General features: G+C 52.0%; 2 protein-coding genes across 11 annotated transcripts in view; one reads left to right on the forward strand and one right to left on the reverse strand.

Annotated features, from left to right (window-relative positions):
* Nucleotides 1-3,835, reverse strand: part of LIN54 (lin-54 DREAM MuvB core complex component) — a 67,837-nt gene extending 64,002 nt beyond the window's left edge. For 2 of the 7 annotated variants that reach the window (XM_032334770.1, XM_032334761.1), the window contains exon 1: nucleotides 3,647-3,835. The gene's annotated coding sequence lies outside the window, so the exon portion shown is untranslated. Of the gene's footprint in view, nucleotides 1-1,632; nucleotides 1,906-2,023; nucleotides 2,133-3,064; nucleotides 3,164-3,646 lie in introns of those variants that run through there. The other 5 variants (XM_032334771.1, XM_032334762.1, XM_032334772.1 and 2 more) reach the window with 3 other exon arrangements.
* Nucleotides 3,836-19,666: 15,831 nt separating this feature from the next.
* COPS4 (COP9 signalosome subunit 4) overlaps nucleotides 19,667-21,174 on the forward strand; it is a 37,498-nt gene continuing 35,990 nt past the window's right edge. For 2 of the 4 annotated variants that reach the window (XM_032334775.1, XM_032334777.1), the window contains exon 1: nucleotides 19,668-19,833. In XM_032334775.1, the coding sequence (XP_032190666.1) occupies nucleotides 19,760-19,833 (74 nt within the window). In that variant the 5' untranslated portion in view covers nucleotides 19,668-19,759. Of the gene's footprint in view, nucleotides 19,834-21,174 lie in introns of all 4 variants that reach the window. The other 2 variants (XM_032334778.1, XM_032334776.1) reach the window with 2 other exon arrangements.

The raw sequence follows: 21,174 nt of genomic DNA on the forward strand, positions 1-21,174 counted from the left end.
CTTCTTCGTTTCTTTCTAACACACTTCTAATTATTTTTTTTTATTTTTTTTAAAGATTTTATTTATTTATTTGACAGAGAGAGATCACAAGTAGGCAGACAGGCAGGCAGAGAGAGAGGAGGAAGCAGCCTCCCTGCTGAGCAGAGAGCCCGATGCGGGACTCGATCCCAGGACCCTGAGATCATGACCTGAGCCGAAGGCAGCGGCTTAACCCACTGAGCCACCCAGGCGCCCCCACACTTCTAATTATTAACAGACAATTGTTCTAACCATAACAATCTGAAAACTGGCCTTTAAAGACAATCACAAAGAATCACCAAAAAAGACAACAGTCCTCTGTAATTAAAAAAAAAAAAAAAAAGCCACCAAAACATTTTACTCTCCTTTATGTTAACTACTTTCTAAATTCTGCGTTCTACCACTAACTTAGAAGCCAGCTGGCACGTACCAAATAATGCACCATAAATCCGTAAGAAAAGAACAGAACCCAATCCCTACTGGGTAAGACGAGAACATCAGAGAAACGTTTAACGAAATCAGGAACAAGCTTCTGAGGACCTCTGCAGTTACGTCCCCTACAACCTTTTGGTCCCTTACTCTCCCAACGCGTGAAAGCCCCTGGGCAAGCTTCTCCTGACCCGGGATGGGCGACACCGCACGTCACGCTTTGACGTCACGTCTTCGTGGGAAACGTGGGCGAGGGCAGCCGTGGCCACCGCACACACTCGCGCGGCACTTCCAGTCCGCGCCTCTCCGTGTCAGCGACCGAACCTCCCGCGGCGACAGCTGGGGACACCCGAGGGCCCCGGCGGGGCGAGCCCGCAGCCCGGCTCCCGCGGGATCTGCCGCTCCCGCGTCTTCAGGGACCCCAAGGACATTAAACCGTGGCCATCACCTCCGGCCGCAGAGCCGCTCGGTCCCACGCTGGAGCTCTCGAGCAAAGCGCCGGCCCGCCCCGTCCTGGGGCAGGACAGAGCCCACGACTCCTCTCCGCCAACCCGGCGCCCTCACCGCTCGCCGCACAGGGACGGCAACACGCGGGAGCGCGGACGCGGCGGGTCCCTCGGACCCCGGAGTCTGCGCACCGCAGCGCGTGACACGACTCAGTCTCCAAATCCACGAAATGGGTGTGGGGGGGGGGCAACACGGGGCTTAGACGCGACTGACAGTCTCAGCTGCCGTGGGCCGAACGCGGGGGGCAAACGCGTCCCTCCACGGACGACGGAGCAACAGAAAAAGGAAACAATTTCGGCGGTGACAACACCCGCGCACACGCTTCCAAACGCGAGCGCCCGCACGCTCCACAGCGCGGGGCTTAAATGCGGGAGAGCCGGTGCCCGCGTCCCGAAGGCAACACACGGCCCCGCAGCCGCCGCCGCCTCCCCGCAGCCGCCGCCGCCGTCGGGGGGGGGGGGGGCGCCGCCAAGTCAGGAAACCGGGTCAGAGCCGGCGGCTCCTCTAGGCCTCGGCGGCCGCCTCGGGTCCGCTCGGGCCCTCCGCACCCGCAGCCGCGCCGCCGTCAGGACGAGGCTACGGATGCCCCGCGCTCCGCACCGGGCGCTCCCCTCCCGCCGCCCCTGCAGGAAAGGGACGCGCTGCGGAGAAGCCTCCGGACGCCCCCTTCTCCTCTACCTCCAGCGGCCGCCGCTTCCTCCTCCCTGCGCTCCGCGGTGGGGGCTCCGGGAGGTCCCGGGCGACTCCGAGCCCGGCGGGGCTGGCTCTGCCGCGCTCCGGAGCCCCGGCCGGCCGCGTCGCTCCCAGCTCGCCCCGGCGGGAGCGCTCCCGGGCCCGGGGCCGCCGCCGCCGCCGCTGCTGTGTCAGGGGCCGGGATTGTATTTCGAAAGATCCGCCATTTTCACCTCGTCATCACCAGCACGCTCGGCGGCTTCCCGACCGCCCTCCCCGCCGCCGCCGCCGCGCCAGCCGCCCCGCCCTCCCCGCCGCCCTCCCCGCCCCCCGCCGCCCTCCGCCGCAGAGGCGCCCGCCCACAGACCCGGGGAAGCCGCCCGCCCGGCCCGCCAACCTTCAAACGCGCGGGGAGGCCCCCGCGCGCTCGCCGAGACCGCCCGCCCCGCGGCGGAAGCGGGTGCGTCTGCGGGCCCGCGGCGGCCGCACGGAGGTCGAGTCCCGGGCCCGGCGCGTTTCTGAGCAGCAGAGCCCCCCGGAAGGACAATGAAGAACCCGAAGTCCCTCGTTCTCAGACAAGCAACTTGAGGCGAGGACGACGGAGCGCGCGGCTCCCCGCGGCGCGGACGGACCCTCGGCGCCGGGCAGGACGCCGGTGCCCCCCGCGGCCGCCCTGCCCCCAGACCCAGTCCGCGGTCGCGGGCCCGGGCGCTCGTGACGACGCGGCCCAAACCCGCCGCGCTCCGGTTCCGAAAGCGGATTCTGAGCCATGCTGCTGTCCCTGCGTCTCAGGTCCCTCCTGTCCGCGAGCCTGCGGCTCCCGGGCTGTCGCCGCTCGGAGGTGGGGACGCGCTGAGGAGTGACGGCGGCTGAAGCGCGGAAAAGGCGCCTCTGCCCTAAATCACCAGCCGGGCGTCCGACGGTCCGTCGGCGGGCGGGACCGGAGCCCGCAAGGCGCGTCCGCTCGGCAGAGCGAGTGGCCCCGCACGAGGGCTCGCAGAGCGTCCCCCCGGCTCCGCCCGCCGCGCTGTGGCCCCTGGAGGGCACCAGGGTGTTGTTCATCGTCCCAGGAAGCCCCACGACGCGCGACCAGACGTGCGACGGGACCCGAGTCGGTCCTGTCTGCTGCGTGCGGGAACCTCCGGCCACGCCGAACCCCCCGCGTTACAGCCCGGGCCCGCCAGCCCGCCCGCGACCGCCGCGCGGGGTTTCACGGCCGAGCACAGGCCTCCACGGTCCTCTGGGCAGCCCGGTGTCCGCGGGGAGAGGTGGCCGCCGCACAGGCCGCCCCACCCCCTGCCCCCTCCGGGGCGACGAGCCCGTCCGGGAGCCCGCGGCCCCCCGCCGCGCCCGGCCGCTCCGACCCGGCGTCCCGCTCCCCCCGAGGCCCGCGGTCCCCCCGTCTCCAAACTTCACTCCGCCCCCGCCAGCTGTTTACCGTTGCTCGGCCAGGCTCAGGCCGGCCCGCCGCCGGCCCCCGTGCACCTCGGGGTCATTACGACACCGAGCCGGGGGCTTCGCGAGGAAAACGGACGCACGCGAAGACGGGCGCATACAAAGGGCGGAGGAAGAAGGGGCGGCGGGCAGCGAGGGAAGCGGGCGCTGGGACGAAATGACACAGCAGCAGAACCGGTTCCCAGGAACCCGGGGCGACAGTCGGCTTCGCGGGCCACGCAAGGTGCGTGTCAACAGCCGCCGGAACCCGTCCTCCCGCCGGCCGCGAGGGGCGGACGGCCGGGCCAGGGCCGGCCCCGCCGGGTGACAGCCGCCCAGCCGGGCGCCGGCGGGAAGAGGCCGGGCCGGGAGGCCCCCCCCGCCCCCTGCGGCCCGAGGAGGCGGCGCGGCGGCCACCAGCCCGCAGGTTCCCGCTCTCCGCCGCGCCCCGCCGCGCCCCGCCGGCCCGGGCTCCCGCAGGGGGCGGTCCGGCGCCCTCCGCCCGCGCCACCACCCGCAGCGGGGGGCCGGCGTCCCCTTCCCGCCCGCCGGCCCAGAGGTCCCCACCCCCCGGGCTGACGCTCACCAAAGCCGCCGGCGGCGCCGCCGCCTGCTCCTCGCGCCGCGCTCCCTCGGCTCCCAGCAGCAGCGGCGGCGGCGGCGCCTCCGAGACACAGACCCGGGTTTGTTCAAAATCACGCGCCCAGCGCCATTCCACCGCCGCATCCCATAATACGCCGGGCCCTCCCCGCCCGCGCGCCCCTCTCCGCCCGCCCCTCTCCTCCGCCGGCCCCGCCCCCCGGCCCGCTTCCTTCGCCCCGCCCCTTCCGCGGCGCCTCGGCCCTCCCCGAGGCAACCCGAGCCTCGCGTCGCTGCGCAGGGCGCGGGAGCACGCTGCGGCCCCACGTGACTCGGGCTCCGTCGGAGGCGTGGCCGGGACGTTCCACCGGCCGAGCTGCGGGGGGGGCCGGCCGCGCCTCGCCTCTGGCTCGCCCGCCGGGACGTTCGCGCCGCGCCTGAGCTCCCCGCAGCCCCGCGGGGCGGCTGTGCTGGGGGCGTCGGGCGCGCGAACGCCCTCCCTCCGTCTCGGCTTTGCGGGGTCTCTGCGAGCCCCGAGGGGACTCGCTCCGCTCACTCCGGCGGGGGCTTGGCGGTCGGCCGCGGACACGGACGCGTCTAGTCACCTTGTCCGCCTCTGGCTCCCGCGCCGTCCCCGCTGCAGACGAGGAGGCGACGCCGAGCGCGAGTCGGGGCAGCCGGCGCCGGGGCAGCGAGCGCGGTGCGGGACGGGCGGCCGGGCGGAGCCGAGTGCGGAGGCCGGCGGGCCCGAAGCGCGTCGTGCGGCCTGCGGTTGCCGGCGTGCGGGACGGAGCCCGGGGCCGCGGTGGACCAGACCAGACTTCGCTGTCGTGGGGGCGCTTGCTCTGGGGTCAGGCGGTCCGGGTTTTAGGTTCCGGCACCTCGCGCATGGGCGCAGAGCCGGCGGCCGAGGAGAAGCCCCGGGATCCGGAGGGCGATGGACGGGTGTCCCGCAGCTCCACCGCGTCTACCCGCAGGGTCAGTTCTGCTCTGCGAAAGTCGCCGCCGCGCGTGTCCCGTGCAAACTCGGTGGCAGGGCAGGTGGCGGGGAACTAGAGCAGGCCAGGCCGCCAGCGGCTCTGCGGCCGGTGCGGGAAAGGGAGGAAATGGGAAGGTGCCCAGGCTTTGTTGGGGATTCGAAGGCGAGTCCAGTTCATGAGAAGCCCGGAGAGCGAGTGGCCACTGCCGGTACCATGGACACCTCCAGGAGAAGAAGGGAGTTGAGATGGGGTGTCAAACCCTGGCTGGACTCTAGGGAAACTGTCCCAAGAGGGAGAACATTTCTTGGGCTATTCCACAAGGCTAGCGTAACCCGAATATCAAAACTCAGGACAAACAATACCCAAAGAAGGAGAGGAATTCTTCTCTTATGACTTTGTTGCAAGGAAAATTAAGTTAAAATATCAAAAACAGTGGTGTGGTACTAAAAAGAATTCATACCATGACAATGTATGGTTTACTTCAAGAAGGATGGTTTAACACTAAGAAATCTCAAGTAATTTATTGAAGGAGAAAAGCCAAATGATACTCTCTAGAGATGCATTGTATAATATTCAACAGCCATTTCTGAAATTTAAAAATTCATAGTAAACTAGAAATAAAAGAATATTTCTTTAAATGGATCATGATTATCATCAGAAGACAACAGTAACATCATACCTTAGAGTGACATGAGGGAAGCATTCACATTAAAGTCAGGGACCCAACAAAGATGCAGGGCTATAGCAGTGATTATTTCATATTTTCTAGGGTATGCTAGCTAAATGTAATTAAGTAAGGAAAAAGAAAACAGAGGTTTGAAGACTGGAAAGAAGAAAATAAATGGTTCTTATTAAAAATAATCATAAAGGGACACCTGGGTGGCTGAGTTGGTGAAGCGGCTGTCTTTGGCTCAGATCATGATCCCAGTGTCTGGGATGGAGCCCTGCTTGGCCTCCCTCTCCCTTCTCAGCTGGGAGTCTGTGTCTCCCTCTCCCTCTGCCCATCCCTCCTACTCCTAAGCACTCTCTCTCTCTCTCTCTCTCAAATAAATAAATAAAATCTTTTATAAAAAGTCATCAAGAGGGGTGCTTGGATGGCTCGTTTGGTTAAGCAACTGACTCGATTTTGGCTCAGGTCTCCCCACCTCAAGCTCCCTGGTGGGCGTGGAGCCTGGTTAAGATTCTCTTTCTCCCTCTTCCCCTCCCACCCCCCACCCCCGCCTTTCCCTCCTTAAAAAGAAAAAAATAATAAATCACAAAGAGCTCAGTGTTGGGGTTAATTGCTTAGCCTCTGGACTCAGACTGCCTGGGTCCAAATTCTGGCCCTACCACTTGGTAGCTACATGATCTTGGGCAAATTACTTTCCATCTCTTCCTTATCTGTAAATTGAGAATAGTGTAGATATCATAAGGTTGTTGTGAAGATTACCGAGAAAATATACATAAAACAATTTGAACAGTGCGTGGCATTTGGTAAATGCTCAATGACCAAAAACCATTAATAATGAAAGCTATAATAAAGAATAAAATATAACCTAATTTTTTACCTTTTCAAGGATGTGGAGAAAGGGGAACCCTCCTACACTGTTGGTGGGAATACAAGCTAGTACAGCCACTCTGGAAGACAGCATGGAGGTTCCTCAAAAAGTTGAAAATAGAACTACCCTATGACCCAGCAATCACACTACTGAGTATTTACCCCAAAGATACAAACGTAGTGATCTGAAGGGGCACATGCACCCAAATGTTTATAGCAGCAATGTCTACAATAGCCAAACTATGGAAAGAACCTAGATGTCCATCAACAGATGAATGGATAAAGAAGATACGGTATATATATATATATGTATATATATATACATATATATACACATATATATATGTATATATACACACACACACACACACACACACACAATGGAGTACTACTCAGCCATCAAAAAATGAAATTTTGCCATTCTCAACAAAGTGGTGGAACTAGAGGATATTATGCTAAGCAAAATAAGTCAATCAGAGAAAGACAATTATACAGTCTCACATAGGAGGAATTTAGGAAACAAGGCAGAGGATCTTAGGGGAAAAGAGGAAAAAATGAAACAAGATGAACCAGAGAGGGAAACAAACCATAAAAGTCTCTTAATCTCAGGAAACAAACTGAGGGTTGCTGGGGGTGGGGGAGGGATGGGGTGGCTGGGTGATGGACACTGGAGAGGGTATGTGCTATGGTGAGCATTGTGTATTGTGTAAGACTGAGGAATCACAGACCTGTATCCCTGAAACAAATAATACATTATATGTTAATAATAATAAAAAAAAAAGATTCTAAACTTAAAAAAAAAAAAAGGCATTTTAGCTCCTAAGAGTAAATGCTATTCAAACATTTCTAGTTCAAAAAAGAATCTTTGCTTTATATTTGCCTGAAGGCTTTTACAGATAAACTGAAAACATTAACTCAGCAAGTATTTGTTGATTATCTAGTGGATCCCAAGCACTGTGGAAGGTACTGGGAATAAAGTGGCAAGCAAGATGAGGTGGCTCTAGCCAATGGAACTTCCCCCAGTGGTGGAACTGTTCTATATTCACACTATCAGATGTAGCAGACATCTGAAATGTAGCTACTGCAGCTAAGAAATTGACTTTTTCATTTTATTTAATTATCTTTAATAACATTTAAATAGCCGTGTGTTGCTGATGACTATATATTGGATAGCACAGGTCGAGAGGAAATGACAGAAAATGAACAGGTAGAAAATTAGAGCTTTCTAAGTAAATAAAGGAGGTCTCTGAGGAAAACATCAGTACAAAAAATGAAAAGGTAGTGGTATAGGGGCACCTGTCTGGCTCAGTCGATAGAGCACGTGACTCTTAATCTCAGGGTTGTGAGTTCAAGCCCCATGCTGGGATGGAGACTACTTAAGATTTTTTCAAAATGGGGGCACCTGGGTGGCTCATTGGGTTGGGCCGCTGCCCTCGGCTTGGGTCATGGTCTCGGGGTTCTGGAATCAAGCCCCGCATCGGGCTGTCTCCTCAGTGGGGAGCCTGCTTCCTCCTCCACCTCTGCCTGCCTCTCTGCCTACTTGTGATCTCTGCCAAATAGATAAATAAAATCTTTAAAAAAAAAATTAAAAAACTGTTTTTAGTTAAATGAGATAGTAGTATAAAGTATGAGTTGGGTGGGATTGTCAGTAGACAAAATGGAATGTATTATGGAGTACCTATTATATTCCAGATATACTGTTAGGTACTAACTATGCAGTAGTTAATAAAATTTTCTTAGAATAGCTTAGTAGCCAAAAGATTAACCACAGGCTCATGAGTCCATTTATCTTAAGTCCAGATGTCTCTATACAAGAAACCAATTTATGCATCTATATGCGTAATTATCACAGATCTATTATCCCTTATCAACAGTTTCAAAATCCAAAATTTTTGAAAACTAAAGGGTTTCATGAAGCTTATAACAAACACAGCAGTCAAACTTGGCCCAATATGACATAAAGTATCAATATTCTTTACACCATTTAGTGTGAATATCCTTACATACAGTGCAGAAATTCGATGTGTTTGATTATGGGACTTGATTATGGCTGAAAGGGTTGAAAGGAACTTTCTAGAGTGATGGGATACTTTTGACTTTGATTGTGGGGCATGAGGGCATGCAATTGCCTAAACTCACAGGGTATTCTTAAAGTGGATGTGTTTTGTTATATGTCAATTATACTTCATTAAAGTTGGTTTTTTAAAAATATTTATTTATTTGGCAGAGATCACAAGTAGGCAGAGAGGCAGGCAGAGAGGGGGAAGCAGGCTCCCTGCTGAGCAGAGAGCCCCATGCAAGGCTCGATCCCTGGATGCTGGGATCATGACCTGAGCTGAAAGCAGAGGCTTTAACCCAGTGAGCCACCCAGGCGCCCCTAAAGCTGGTTTTAAAAGAAAAAAAAAATTTTTTTTTAAGAAAAAAGTTTTTTAAATTATTTATCCTCAATTCCAAACTACACTGATATTCAGTGGTTTCTAATAAGGGAATGTAGATCAGTGTCACTTTCAACATATCCTAAATAATGTCAAACCACCTAAAAATTAAAATCAACCACTAAAATCATCTGCTGGTGGTAGGCAGGGTTCAGTTACTTTTCCTCTGGCAACAAGATTTGCCTCTATAATAGTTGTTTTTGTAATTAAAGGATAGAAGTAGGAGCGCCTGCATGGTTCAGTCTGTTAAGGATCTAACTTGATTTCGGTCCAGGTTGTGGTCTCAGGGTTGTGAGACGGAGCCTAGTGTCAGGCACTGCGCTCTACAGGGAGTCTACTCGAAATTATCTCCTTCTGCCTCAGTCCCCTTCCTCTGCACAAGTTCACATGCCCATGTGCTCTCTAAAATAAATAAATCTTTAAACAAAAAAAGAAGTGGAGGGTTCTCTATAACGATCTGATCTACAGTGTCTCTCCCCCCACCGCCCATCTGTGTTTTTTTCCTGAGGTTTAATTATTTTTTTTAATTTAAAAAAGATTTTATTTATTTGTCAGAGAGAGAGAGAGCACAAGCAGACAGAGTGGCAGGCAGAAGCAGAGGGAGCAGAGCAAGGAGCCCAATTCTGAACTCGATCCCAGGACCGTGGGATCATGACCCGAGCCAAAGGCAGATGCTTAACCGAATGAGCCACCCAGATGCCCCACTTTCTGTTTTTATTTACCTGCAGTCAGCTCTGGTCCAGAAGCAGATCCTCCCTGACATGCCATCAGAAAGTCAGCAGTAGCTTAATCCTAACACTAAATTCCAATGTCTGTGTCACTCACCTCACTTTATCACGTTATGTAGGCATTTTACCATCTCTCATCATCCCAAGGGGAGTGCAGTGCGATAGAGTGACCACATTCATACAACTTCATATATATCATAGTACATTGCTATAATTGTTCTCTTTTATTATTAGTTATTGCTGTTAATCTCTTACTGTGACTAATTTATAAATTAAACTTTATCATAGGTCTGTCTGTACAGGAAAAAGCATAGAATGTAGAAGGTTTAGTACTATCTACGGTTTCAGCCATCCAACTAGAGGGATTAGAACACATTCCCTGTGGATAAGAGGGGATTTGTCTTGCTAGGGGTGTAACCATCCCTGTAGTTAGGAGAAGGCTTTACCCTTGAAGGAAGTATTCCCAGTGTCAGCCATCCTGAAAAAGGCACATCTTCAGAGAGGATATGGGAACTTGAAAGAAGGGCTCAGAGAGGGAAGTGCTTCCCCTCTCTCGGCCTTGCTCATTTGGACCTGGACCCAGACTTTAATGTGTTTGAAGGAATGTGCTCATCTTCCACGTAACAGAAGACGACGACTTCTACCTCTAGAGAGACTAGGAACCAGGGAAAGCTTTGTTTTCCCTTTTAATTACAAAACACCTTCCCTGGAGAAGAGCCAGCGAGTAGGTAAGAATTCCCCTTATCGTTGTGGTTTCCATGCAGTTCCATGAGCATGCAAAGCCATACACAATCTTCAGCAATTTATTTAAACATTTAGCAGAATTCTTTGCTGTTTGAATGGCTGCTTCATCTTCCTTCACATGCTGTGCCACAGAAGACTCCGTGCTTGCCTCTCAACTGTGTTTACAAGCAGCTTGTCTTTCCTTGGATTCAGGCTAGTCAGTTGTCCTGTGACCTCAGCTTTCTGATCAGCTCAATAAAAGCTATGATTTTGTAGCTTGTCTAGCTTATTGTTGTGATGGTGGAAACAGTGCTCTTTTTGGCCTTCAGGTATTATTTTGTTAAGAGGCTCTGGGGGTATCTATTGTTGGACCACAGTGCTCAATACTTTTTACCCAAGATAGACCTTCTACTTATTCTTTTTTTATATAAAGATTTTATTTATTTGTCAGAGGGAGAGAAAGAGCACAGGCAGGAGGAACTGCAGAGGGAAAAGCAGACTCCCTGCTGAGCAAGGAGCCCAACACAGGACTTGATCCCAGGACTCTGGGATCATGACCTGAGCCGAAGGCAGACACTTAACCAAATGAGTCATCCAGGCATCCCTCTACTTACTCTCTTAACCCACCCCTTCATTGTCTTTCTAGGTCTCAGAGCTCTTGCTTTACAACCCAGATTTCACTGTTTGCTTCTGGGTGTTCCTAGTTAGTGGCAGAGTTGGACCATCTTCTCTACCTCACTAACATTAGTTTCTACCCAACCTTTAGATTTTATGTTCCTGATTTTAGTGCCATCTCCAGAGAAGGGAAATTTAGATGGAAACATCACATTCAATGATGTTGGGATTAAGTAGGTCTACTTAAGTATGTTCTACTCAAGTAGAACTACTCAATTGTGTTCTTTACTCAGTGTAACAAATATTTGATTGCTTACTAAATACAAGGCACAAAGTATTGGGTACCAGCTCGTTTATCAAAATCAATCAGACTATCAAATACCTTTCACCCTTCTCTCCCATTTCCAATTTAACTATATGAACCAAATTGAAACATGAATGGTTTGGAATGAGCAGACAGAGTGGGCACTAGAGGATGTGAATGAAGCCTCAAGTTATAGTGGGTCTAGAGATAGAGAGAAAGGGAAGATCATCAGAACATATTGGATAATGGACAGAGTATAGCCTGAGAAGAGCCATGGTCCTTCAAGTGGGAGAATACCTGCCCTGGCACTGTTCTTAAGAAGACGTTCTGAGACACATAAATGGCCAAGACACATGAAAAGATGCACATCATCACTAATCATCGGGAAAATGCAAATCGAAAGCACAGTGAGATACCACCTTATACCTGTCAAGATGGCTAAAATAAAAAAGATTAAAAAATATCAAGTGTTCGTGAGGATGTGGAGAAAAAGGAATCCTCATGCACTGTTAATGGGAATGCAACTTGGTGTAGTCACTGTGGAAAATAGTATGGATGTTCCTCAAAAAATTAAAAAATATAATTACCATATGCTCTAGTAATTCCATTACTTGGTATTTACCCAAAGAAAACAAAAACGCTAATTCAAAAAGATAAATTTATTTCTATGTTTATTGCAGCATTACTTGAAATAGATAACATATGGAAGAAGCCCAAATGTTAACTGATAGAGGAATGGATAAAGATGTGGAATATCTTCCTACCTATGTAGTAACACATCTATCTAGTAAGATCTACCTAGTAAGATATCTATTTATCTATCTATATCTATCTATCCATCTTACTAAGCCATAAAAAAGAATGAGATCTTGCATTTGCAACATGAATGGACCTAGAGGGTATAATGCTAATTGAACTTTTTTTTTTTTTAAGATTTTATTTATTTATTTGAGAGAGAGAGACAGTGAGAGAGGCATGAGCGAGGAGAAGGTCAGAGGGAGAAGCAGACTCCCCATGGGGCTGGAAGCCTGATGCGGGACTCGATCCCGGGACTCCAGGATCATGACCTGAATTGAAGGCAGTCGTCCAACCAACTGAGCCACCCAGGCACCCCTACAATGCTAATTGAAAGCAGTCAGACAGAGAGACATAAATAGCATATGACTTCATTCATATGTGGAATTTAAGAAACAAAACAAATAAAGAAAAAAGAGACAAACTAAAGACTTAAATACAGAGGACAACCTCATGGTTGCTACAGGGCAGGTGGTCGGAGGATGGGTGAAATAGGTGATGGGGTTTAAAAGTACACTTACCATGATCAGCACTGAGTAATGTGCAGAATTGTTGAATCACTATATTGTACACCTGAACCTAATATAACAGCATGTTAATTATACTTCAATTAAAAATATAATGAGATAAATTGTCAAGAAAAAAATAAAAGGACTTGCTGGTCATCCAGACAAAGAGGAGCTTTAAGGAAGCAGAACAGTTAAACTGAAACTTCTCTTCATTTGAAGGTGACAGGGCACCAGCTTTTCACACTGTTAGAGAAGACAGAAGACTTATTAAATCATAAATAAATATATATAAATACATAAATAAAAGCCCTTAAGATGACTAAATTCAATGTGCACACACTACTGACCAAAAAGCATTTTATTCCCTTTTTTATTTTTTAAAAAAGATTTTATTTATTTATTTGACAGAGATCACAAGTAGGCAGAGAGGCAGGCAGAGAGAGGAGGAAGCAGGCTCCCTGCAGAGCAGAGAGCTTGATGCGGGGCTCGATCCCAGGACCCTGAGATCATGACCCGAGCCGAAGGCAGAGGCTCAACCCACTGAGCCACCCAGGCGCCCCTTTATTCCCTCTTTAAATTGAGATTTCACATTCAATAAAATGCACAGATCTTAAGTATACAGTATAATGAAACTTGATAAAGAGTGGCATACCATTCTTATAACTCATACCTCTATAAACATACAGAGTATTTTCATCACCTCTTGGTACTTCCTAGTAAATTACCAACCTTCTGCATTTTCCCCTCCCTAAGTAATATCTGATTTTCTGTCTCCATAGATTAGTTTTGTTTGACTTTGAACTTCAGGTATGTAGAATCTTATTATATGTATTTTTTAATGTCTGATATCTTTCACTCAGTATAATATTCTGAGATTCATTCATATTCTTGCAGATATCTGTAGTTTTTTTCCCTTTTTAATGCTGAGTAGTATTCCATTGAATACATATACCACAGTGTCTCCATTCCCTTTCCTTATAATGGACATTGGTTTGTATTCATTTGAAGCTATCATAAATAAAACAGGTATAAGATTTTCACACAAGTAAACAAATGGAAATCATGATTTTAAAAACACAACACTGATGAAACATTGAAAGAGAATGACTGAATCCTGCTAAGTGGCCTAAAAAGTGGAAACAGTATCTCAAAACACAGAGCAAGACAATATAAAGAGAGAAATTACAATGAAAAGGGCACATAGAGGGTGCTGGGGTGGCTCAGTTGGATGGGCAGCTGTCTCAGCTCAGGTCATGATCCCAGGGTCCTAGGATCGAGTCCCATGTCAGGCTCCTTGCTCAGCAGAGAGTCTGCGTCTCCCTCTCCCTCTGTGCTCTTGCTCTCTCTCAAGTAAATAAATAAAATCTTAAAAAAGAAAGGGAAGGAAGAAAGAGGCACATCATTTTGAAGATACATCCAAAAGACTTGACATATGACTGCTGGAGTTCTCCAAGGAGAGAAAGGAACATCTAAAAGAGAAGTAATAATTAAACAAGTAATAGAAAATTTCCCTGACCTAAAGACAGACCTCCATCTGCAAGTCAAAGGGGTCACTGAGTTCCAGGTAGTATCAATGGGAAAAGACACACCTAGGCATATGCGAGGGAAATTCCTAGAAAGAGATCTTTAAGGACTTTCCCATGGAAAGAACAAGTTACTTACAAAAAGAAGAAAAACAAGAACAAAGAAGACTATGGGGTTGGGAGAGGAAGAGTGAGGAGAAAGAAGAAAAGGAGGAGGAGGAGGAAGAAAAAGAAGGAGAGGGAGAAGGAGAAGAAAGGTGCAGAAATAAAGCCAAATAAGGACAAGCAAAGGCTATTTACTTAGAGCTTTTCCACAGCAAGGGATTTGGGCCGTCATCATTTATGTACTCAGAGACAGGCAGAGGAATGGAAAGCTTTATAGTGGAAAAAGGGAACTCAGGTATGCCCTGAGTGGAGGTTGCTGGCACAGGGAAGCTGTCTGCGGCCACCCAGAAGTGGGGTAGCCTATGTAATTGGTTGGTGGCCTAGAGCGGGGGGCGGGGAATGGGGGGATTGGGGGACAGCTTTAGTATTTGGCTTTCCTGGTTAGGGCAAAAATTAGGGAAGCTGTCTGTGACTGACCAAGTGCTAGCCATTTTGGGGCTGATAACCACAGGAGTCGTTAGGCTTTCTGGGATGGCTGCTGCAGATGGGGAGTGGACTAGCTGCTAAAGACTGTTGGTCAGTTTTGTTTTTACATGTGGTCTTGTCATTGTTTGTTTGCACATTCAGTCTCTCAAAGAGAATGAAGAGAGAGAATGAAGAAAAGGGGGGGGAGGGAAGAAGGATGGAAGGTAGGAGGGAGGGAAGAGTGAGAGAAATCACAGGCACTGGACTCCTCATTTGAAATCCTGTGGAGTAACATTTTATAGGTCACTGAGGGGGAAAGAGACGGCAGCTCAGCGTAAACCCCATTCAACCACCAAGATGATGGGAAGAGATTTGTGAATATGCGCAGATTCACCAACACGCTACCCGTGCACAGCCTCTGAGGTGTCACTTAAGCTTGAGCACTACCAAATAACGAGACACTCAGAAGAAAGACCTCGTGTCAACAGAGGAAACAAGAAGAGAAGGGGAATTTATGATGAATTAGTTTAGTCTGAATTTATATAGCAAGTGAATAACGGCAACAAACTGGGAACTATAGCCCAAGTGTCAACTGAAGGGTTCCTAAATAAAAGAGACATACTGCAAAGGAAAAGCAAATACCAACCTATCTCAGCGAGCCAAGGATGGAGGGGGCAGACATCAGTATATCCTCCAGGTCTCAAATCAAAGTGAAGGATGTAAGTGAAAATATTCTGTGAGTCTCATTTATTGAGGTATGATACAGAGGCAATGGGGGACTAAAGCGTCCAGAAGCGAGGAAAGGGCTGAAACTTGTCCTCACATATTCTTAAAGGAAAAGTGATACTGAATGTCAGTAAAGGAAAGGTAATCACCAGTTCAATTGAAAAGATGAGCCCTGATACACTTTTCACACTCATTAAATTGAAAAGAAAATGATACAGGACATGACAGAGAAAAATAATAAGAAACAGAAACATCCAGAATGCGTGGCAGAACTCAGGTAGGAATTAGAAATAAAAACATCATTTTAGGAATGAAGACTCAACAAGAAGGAGACTAGGAGTAAATAAAAGTGTCAGATAATGCCTTAAGAGAAAATGACTGAAAATTAAATTAAAAATGTGAAAAAAAAATAAAAAGATTTTGAGGGAAGGTGACTAATACTAAGATAAAGAAGATCTAACACAAAGACAATAGTAGTTTCTGAGGAAAGAAACCAAAGGAATAGAGCAAGAACAAAAATGATAAAGATATTATTGAAAAAAACGGAAACTGTCTATTGAAAGAGCACGCTCTATGCCTAAGAATGACCAATACCAGCATGTGGTCTAGTAAAATTTCTTGATGTTAAAGGGAAAAAAATTGGGAGGTATCTAGGCAAAAAGACGATGTAACCTATAAGGAAAAGAAAATTAGACTCTCATAAGGTATTTTTCAGCAATGCTTTAGGTCATAAGAAAATGGAGCACCACACTTCAGGCTCTCAAGAAAAGTAAGTCAGGGATTATTATATCTAACAAAACTGATTTCCAAACATAAAAGGCACAGATGTTTCCAACACTCAAGAACGTTTAAAATTATGTTTTCCAGGAGTTCTTACTGAGAACTCTATTAAAGAACTAGCTTTAGCCAACTAAAATGACTAAGAGATCTCAGTATAAGAGCCGACGGTGAGCATTAAATATGTACTGCTTATGAAACAAGACCAAAGGAAGATTAGGAGGAAGAAAGTATAGTTTGTCACAGCTGAACGTGCTCACGATATAGGTAGAGAAGAGAGGAAATGGGAGAGTATTTGTAGGAAAATGTTGAATTCTTCAGCAATCACATTGGGGATGGTAGTATTTAAATTGTGTGTACAACACAGAATGAGTGAAATGAATAATTTTGGAATATTTTGCTCCATACTCTCATCTATACTTGTGAACCAGGATTCTGGATGTGGAAGTAAGGAGATGCAGATGTGATACAGAAAAAGTTAAGTAACATCACCTATATTGGAATTTGAAGTATCAGAATGAACTCGTGACTTATTTTATCCTTAAAATATGTATTCTTTAGCTCTGTCTGATGAAAAGGTCCCAAAATGACCAAGACAGTAGCAATGAACATCCTTAGCACTCAGATTGTTATCTGTAAATATCATTCCTAAAAGGAACTAAAGGAACAAGGGCTGATTCTGGGTCTAGACTAGGAAACACACACAACGACCCTACAATAATTTTGTCACAGAACACTAGCAACATATGGAATAAATGCAGGTTAAGGATTGGTGCTCAGAAAACAGAATATATGCAATCACCTAGGCCCTTTTAAAGTTCTATAGCAAGGCATATTTGAGCTGGGTACATGGGACACAGAGTGGACAATGCACCAGGAAAAGGACCTGGATGACTTCCTCTGCATATTGGTAGGGAAATTCTGAGGGGTTAGAGACCAGCTTTTACAACTGATTATATAAAAATGGGGATTTCCTGGCCAGAAAAATGGCTAATAGGTAAGAGTTTAGTGAGAAGAACGCATCTAGTGGTGTGGACATCTAAGCTAGAGCAGTGCTACCCAAACTTTAATGTGCAAGAATTACTAGATGGACTTTGCTAATATGACAGTTTGACTCAGTAAGTAGGGGCTGGGACCTAAGATTTTACGTAGTAAAACAGAATTAGGATTTCTTAATTCAAAGAAGCCTAGCTAAGGTTTTGCTGCTAAGCAACTAAAAAGAGAGAAAAAGTTTCCAGTACCATGCTTGTTTTCCCACCCTTCTGTAAGTAAAACCTAAAAATATGTGGTTGGGTAGGATTAGGCCGAGCAGTCTGGAAAAGGGAGGCCTTGTCCGGTTCAAAAGCTTAGTCAAATGCTGATTACAATCATCAGGAAGGTAGACAACTTCCCCACCTGACTGGTAGCCCTAGTGGAGGTTTACAGAAAGAGACTGTGTTTGGTTGCTTCTTTTGCTTTCAGCAAGGTATTACAAATAAGGCGCAAAGTCAGGGTGAAAAGCAGAGCATCTGGTAATTCCTGGGCTTCACGAAGTTGAAACAGCTGCTTACGTACCCCTAAACAGCACAAGAGATTTGCCTCAGAGATTTCTCACAGCCCGATAAGACTTTTTGGCAAACACAAATGGGCAAAAAAAGCACCAGAAAACAAAGACAAGCTGAAGCAAAAATCCAATTAATGGAGTTCCCTTCTCACTGAAGCCTGTCGTTTCAGATAACCTCAAGACTGTCATCACTAAAAAGATACTAAGAAAGCGTGAGTGTGGAAGACAGGAAATGGGTCACATTGAACAACTTTCTAGAAACAACTGTGGGTGTGGTCAGCGGATCCCGAAACTGCCTGGAAGCAGTTTAGTAAATACTCAAAGAGATTCCATTAAACAACGACACTGAAAATCCTGGCCCACAAACGCGCTCCCTCTGGGTCCAAAAGCTTTCCTCCGAAGAGGGAGAACTCTGAACGTCCCGGAAACCTGTGTTCTCAGGGCAAACCTGGGGCCCCGAGTACCAGGGGTGATGAGGTCCTCTCAAAGACCGAAGAACTTACCCCCACAAGGGCACGGGTGTTTCTCGGGCCTTCCCCCGGAGAAGCGCCGGCTGTTTCACCGGCCGCTCTCGCGGAGTTTTACGCGCGTGTCCTGGCCCTGCTCCGCCGTGCCGCCGTCTTACTCGCACAGGCGCGAGGCAGCCCATCTGCTGACCGCGCATGCGGCCCTGGGCCCGAGGAGACGCGCGGCCGTCGGACGGCGCTGGGCATCCCCAGACCGCCCGCTTTCCGCGCTGGCAGCGAAGCTGAACAGGGAGTTGATAGTTTGATTGTTTTAAAGATTCTGCTTATTGATCCGACAGAGAAACACAGCAAGGGAGGGAGAGGCAGGCTGCCCACGGAGCACGGAGCCCGACGTGGGGCTCCATCCCAGGACGCTGGGATCCTGACCGGAGCCGGAGGCGACACCTCAGGAGCGAGGCGCCCGATCTGTCCCCGGCGCGTGCTCCTGTGACACGGACTCCCTCGGATTCTGAGGTGATCGGAGGGGCAGGCTGAGGAGATCCGGACTGTCCTTTCGACCCATCCTCCTCCTCAGGCAAAGGGCTGCCCTCCTGGAAACCAAGTCTGCAGCCTCAGGGCTGCTAACCCCGGCCACGTGACTAGGTTCTTGCCAAGGGACCGGTACCAGAACCGGCGCCAGAACTGACGCGGCCACCTCCGCTTTCCCTTCTTCCTTTTTCTTTTCCCGTGACACAGAGACAGGCCACGAGCAGGCGGGGAGGCAGGCGGCCCGCTGAGCAGGGAGCCCACTCGGGGCTCGATCCCGGGACCCCGGATCGCGAGCCGAGCCGAGCCGCAGGCAGAGGCTCCCCAGCGCCCCCCGGCGCCGCCACAGGACCTTCTGGAGGCATTTCCTTGCGCTCGTCCTGCGGCCGCTCGCTTCCGACGGAGGGAACCGCCATCCACCGCACGCCTGGACGCCGCGGCGGGCAAGGCCAGCAGACAGAGCGTCGCCGGGAGGCCGGGGCCTGCAGCCCCGGCGACCCGTGACCCCGTGACCAGCAGGAAGCGTCCGGCCGGACGCCCGAGCGGCCCGCGGCCGTCCCGCCGCCAGACGCCGCACCGGAAGAGGGCGGCGAGGAAGCGCTGCGGCCGCGCGCGGCCCGGTCTCCCCTCAGCGAACGAGAGCGAGGGCAACGGCGGCACGGGGTGTCGTCGTCCGCGAGCGCCAGGAGAGGCGACAGTTCGCGCGCACGTGCAGACGGCGTCCCGTGAGGACCCGTGAGGACCCGTGAGGGAGCGGCGCCGTCCGCGCGCCGGCGGGTCGCTCGGGGTCCCCGCCACAGCGGCCGCTTCGCGGGGGAAGGGACGGCCGCGCACAAGCTCGCCCAGACCACGCCCGCGGAGGCCCGTCGCGACCAACCGGCTACACCGCCAGCGCAGAAACACGCGCATCCGCACCGCGTCTGGACAGCGCCGCCTCGGGGAACCGGACGCGGGAACCGCTCGTCGCGGCAACGCGCGCCGCTCCAGCGCTGCCTCACAGAGCGGGCGGCCGCCGTCCACGCCCGGGCCGCACGCGGAGCTGGGCGACGACGGGCGGCGATTCCGGCCCCCGGCGCTTCCTGGAGTCGCACAAGCAACACGCCCTGGACCTCCTCCGCCAATCCCAAGTCGGGGCGCGCGGGCCTGAGCCCGCGGGAGGATCCTGGGCGGGCCTCGGACGCGTGTGGCGCTTCCGTCCCGCGGCTCTGCGAACGGGCCTGCGCGGGCTCGCACGCCCGGCGCTCTGGCCCGCACAGCCGCTGCTCTATGGCCTCTCGGGTTCCCTCTAGCCGCAGGCTGGAGGACTGCGCTCGTTCTCGGCGGCGGCGCGAGGCCCGGCATCCTCTGCGGAGCTGGAAGAAAGATGGCGGCAGCCGTGCGGCAGGACTTGGCCCAGCTCATGAATTCCAGCGGCTCTCACAAAGATCTGGCGGGCAAGTGAGTGTCTCCCAGGGCCCTGGGCGGTCGGGAGGGAAGCCGTGGACCGGTTCGCGGGGTGACGGCTGCTTCGGGATAGGGTGCGGCCTGACGACCGAGGGGGCGGGCCTGAGGTCGTCCGCAGACGCCCAGACGGGAGCGGAGAGCCGGCGGGACCGTACGCCGGGAACCCCGGGGGCGGCCGACGCGGGGCGGCCGGCGGCTCGTTGGGGCTTGGGGAGCACCCTGACCTGCTCGTGGACACTCCGGAAGCACGGCCCGGGGGGCGACTGCGCCGCGGCCTTCTGTGCCGGCCCTGGCGCCTCTGCATCGCTGCGGGCCGCACCGAATCCGCTCTCTCTTCGGACCTTTTACTGATGTATTATTTATCTGCGGGAACTGTGTCTTCTGGGGCCTCGATGTGGCGCCTCCCGGGAGCGCGTTTTCGAGCCCACGGGGCGGAGGAGGTGCGGCCGCTCCCGCGTGCGGCGAGTGTTTGTGGGGGCTTCTCCGGCCGCGGCGCTGGGGAGCTGCGCCTCCGCGGAACGGGCTCGCGACGTGAGTCCGGGCGCCTCGGCGGTGGCGGTCCCCGTCGTGTTAGCCGAGGGGGCGGGCAGGCGGGCCAGCAACGGTCCGGTTCTCCCGGCCGTCCTGCGGCGCGTCGCGGCGAGCGCCCTCGCGTTCCGGCGCCGACCGTGCGGCTCCGCTCGAGCCGCGGCCCCTGCGCTGCCCTCGCCGAGTTCCCCGGACACTCGGCACCTGCCGCCACCTTGGCCTCTGGTGGCGGCTGGCGTCCGGCTCTCGCCGTGTCCCGTGGGCGGAGCTGTCGTGAACCGCACTCTCCTGCTCGGGAAAATGGGGGCAGCAGGACGTGCTCCTGCCCGCGGCCCGACGAGTGAGTGTCCGGCCCGAGCCCGCGGGTCCCGTGGGACAGTGCCGAGGCGCGGTGGCGCGGAACTGTCGCGGGCCTCCCGCGGTTCGAAGTGCGTGCGTGGCTCAGGCGTGTTCTCCGTGAGGGACTGTGTCGTCGCGGCTTAGCGCTGCATCCGTGTAACGTTTAGGTTGCGGGGACAGTGCCATGCTGTGTGCTTTCCCCCAGGCTTTGCTCTGCGTCCTGTTTGCTGAAGAACGGTCCTTATCAGAGAGGTGCGGGGTTTCAAGTATGCGTAGGGCTCGGAAACTTAAGCTGCGAATTCACGTCCTCAGCTGGGAATTGCAGGTCAGCAACATACCTGGGCTCCAGGGCCTTCGCTGACGCGTTCCTGTGTGACCCACCGAAGACTTGTGCGAGGCGACGACTGTTTTCAGGGCCCTCTGGGCTGGCCGGCCTGCGGTGCTGGCCTCAGCCGCGTCGCGCAGGGG

This window comes from Mustela erminea, chromosome 2 (genome assembly GCF_009829155.1).
Source record: "Mustela erminea isolate mMusErm1 chromosome 2, mMusErm1.Pri, whole genome shotgun sequence".
Lineage (NCBI taxonomy): Eukaryota > Metazoa > Chordata > Mammalia > Carnivora > Mustelidae > Mustela > Mustela erminea.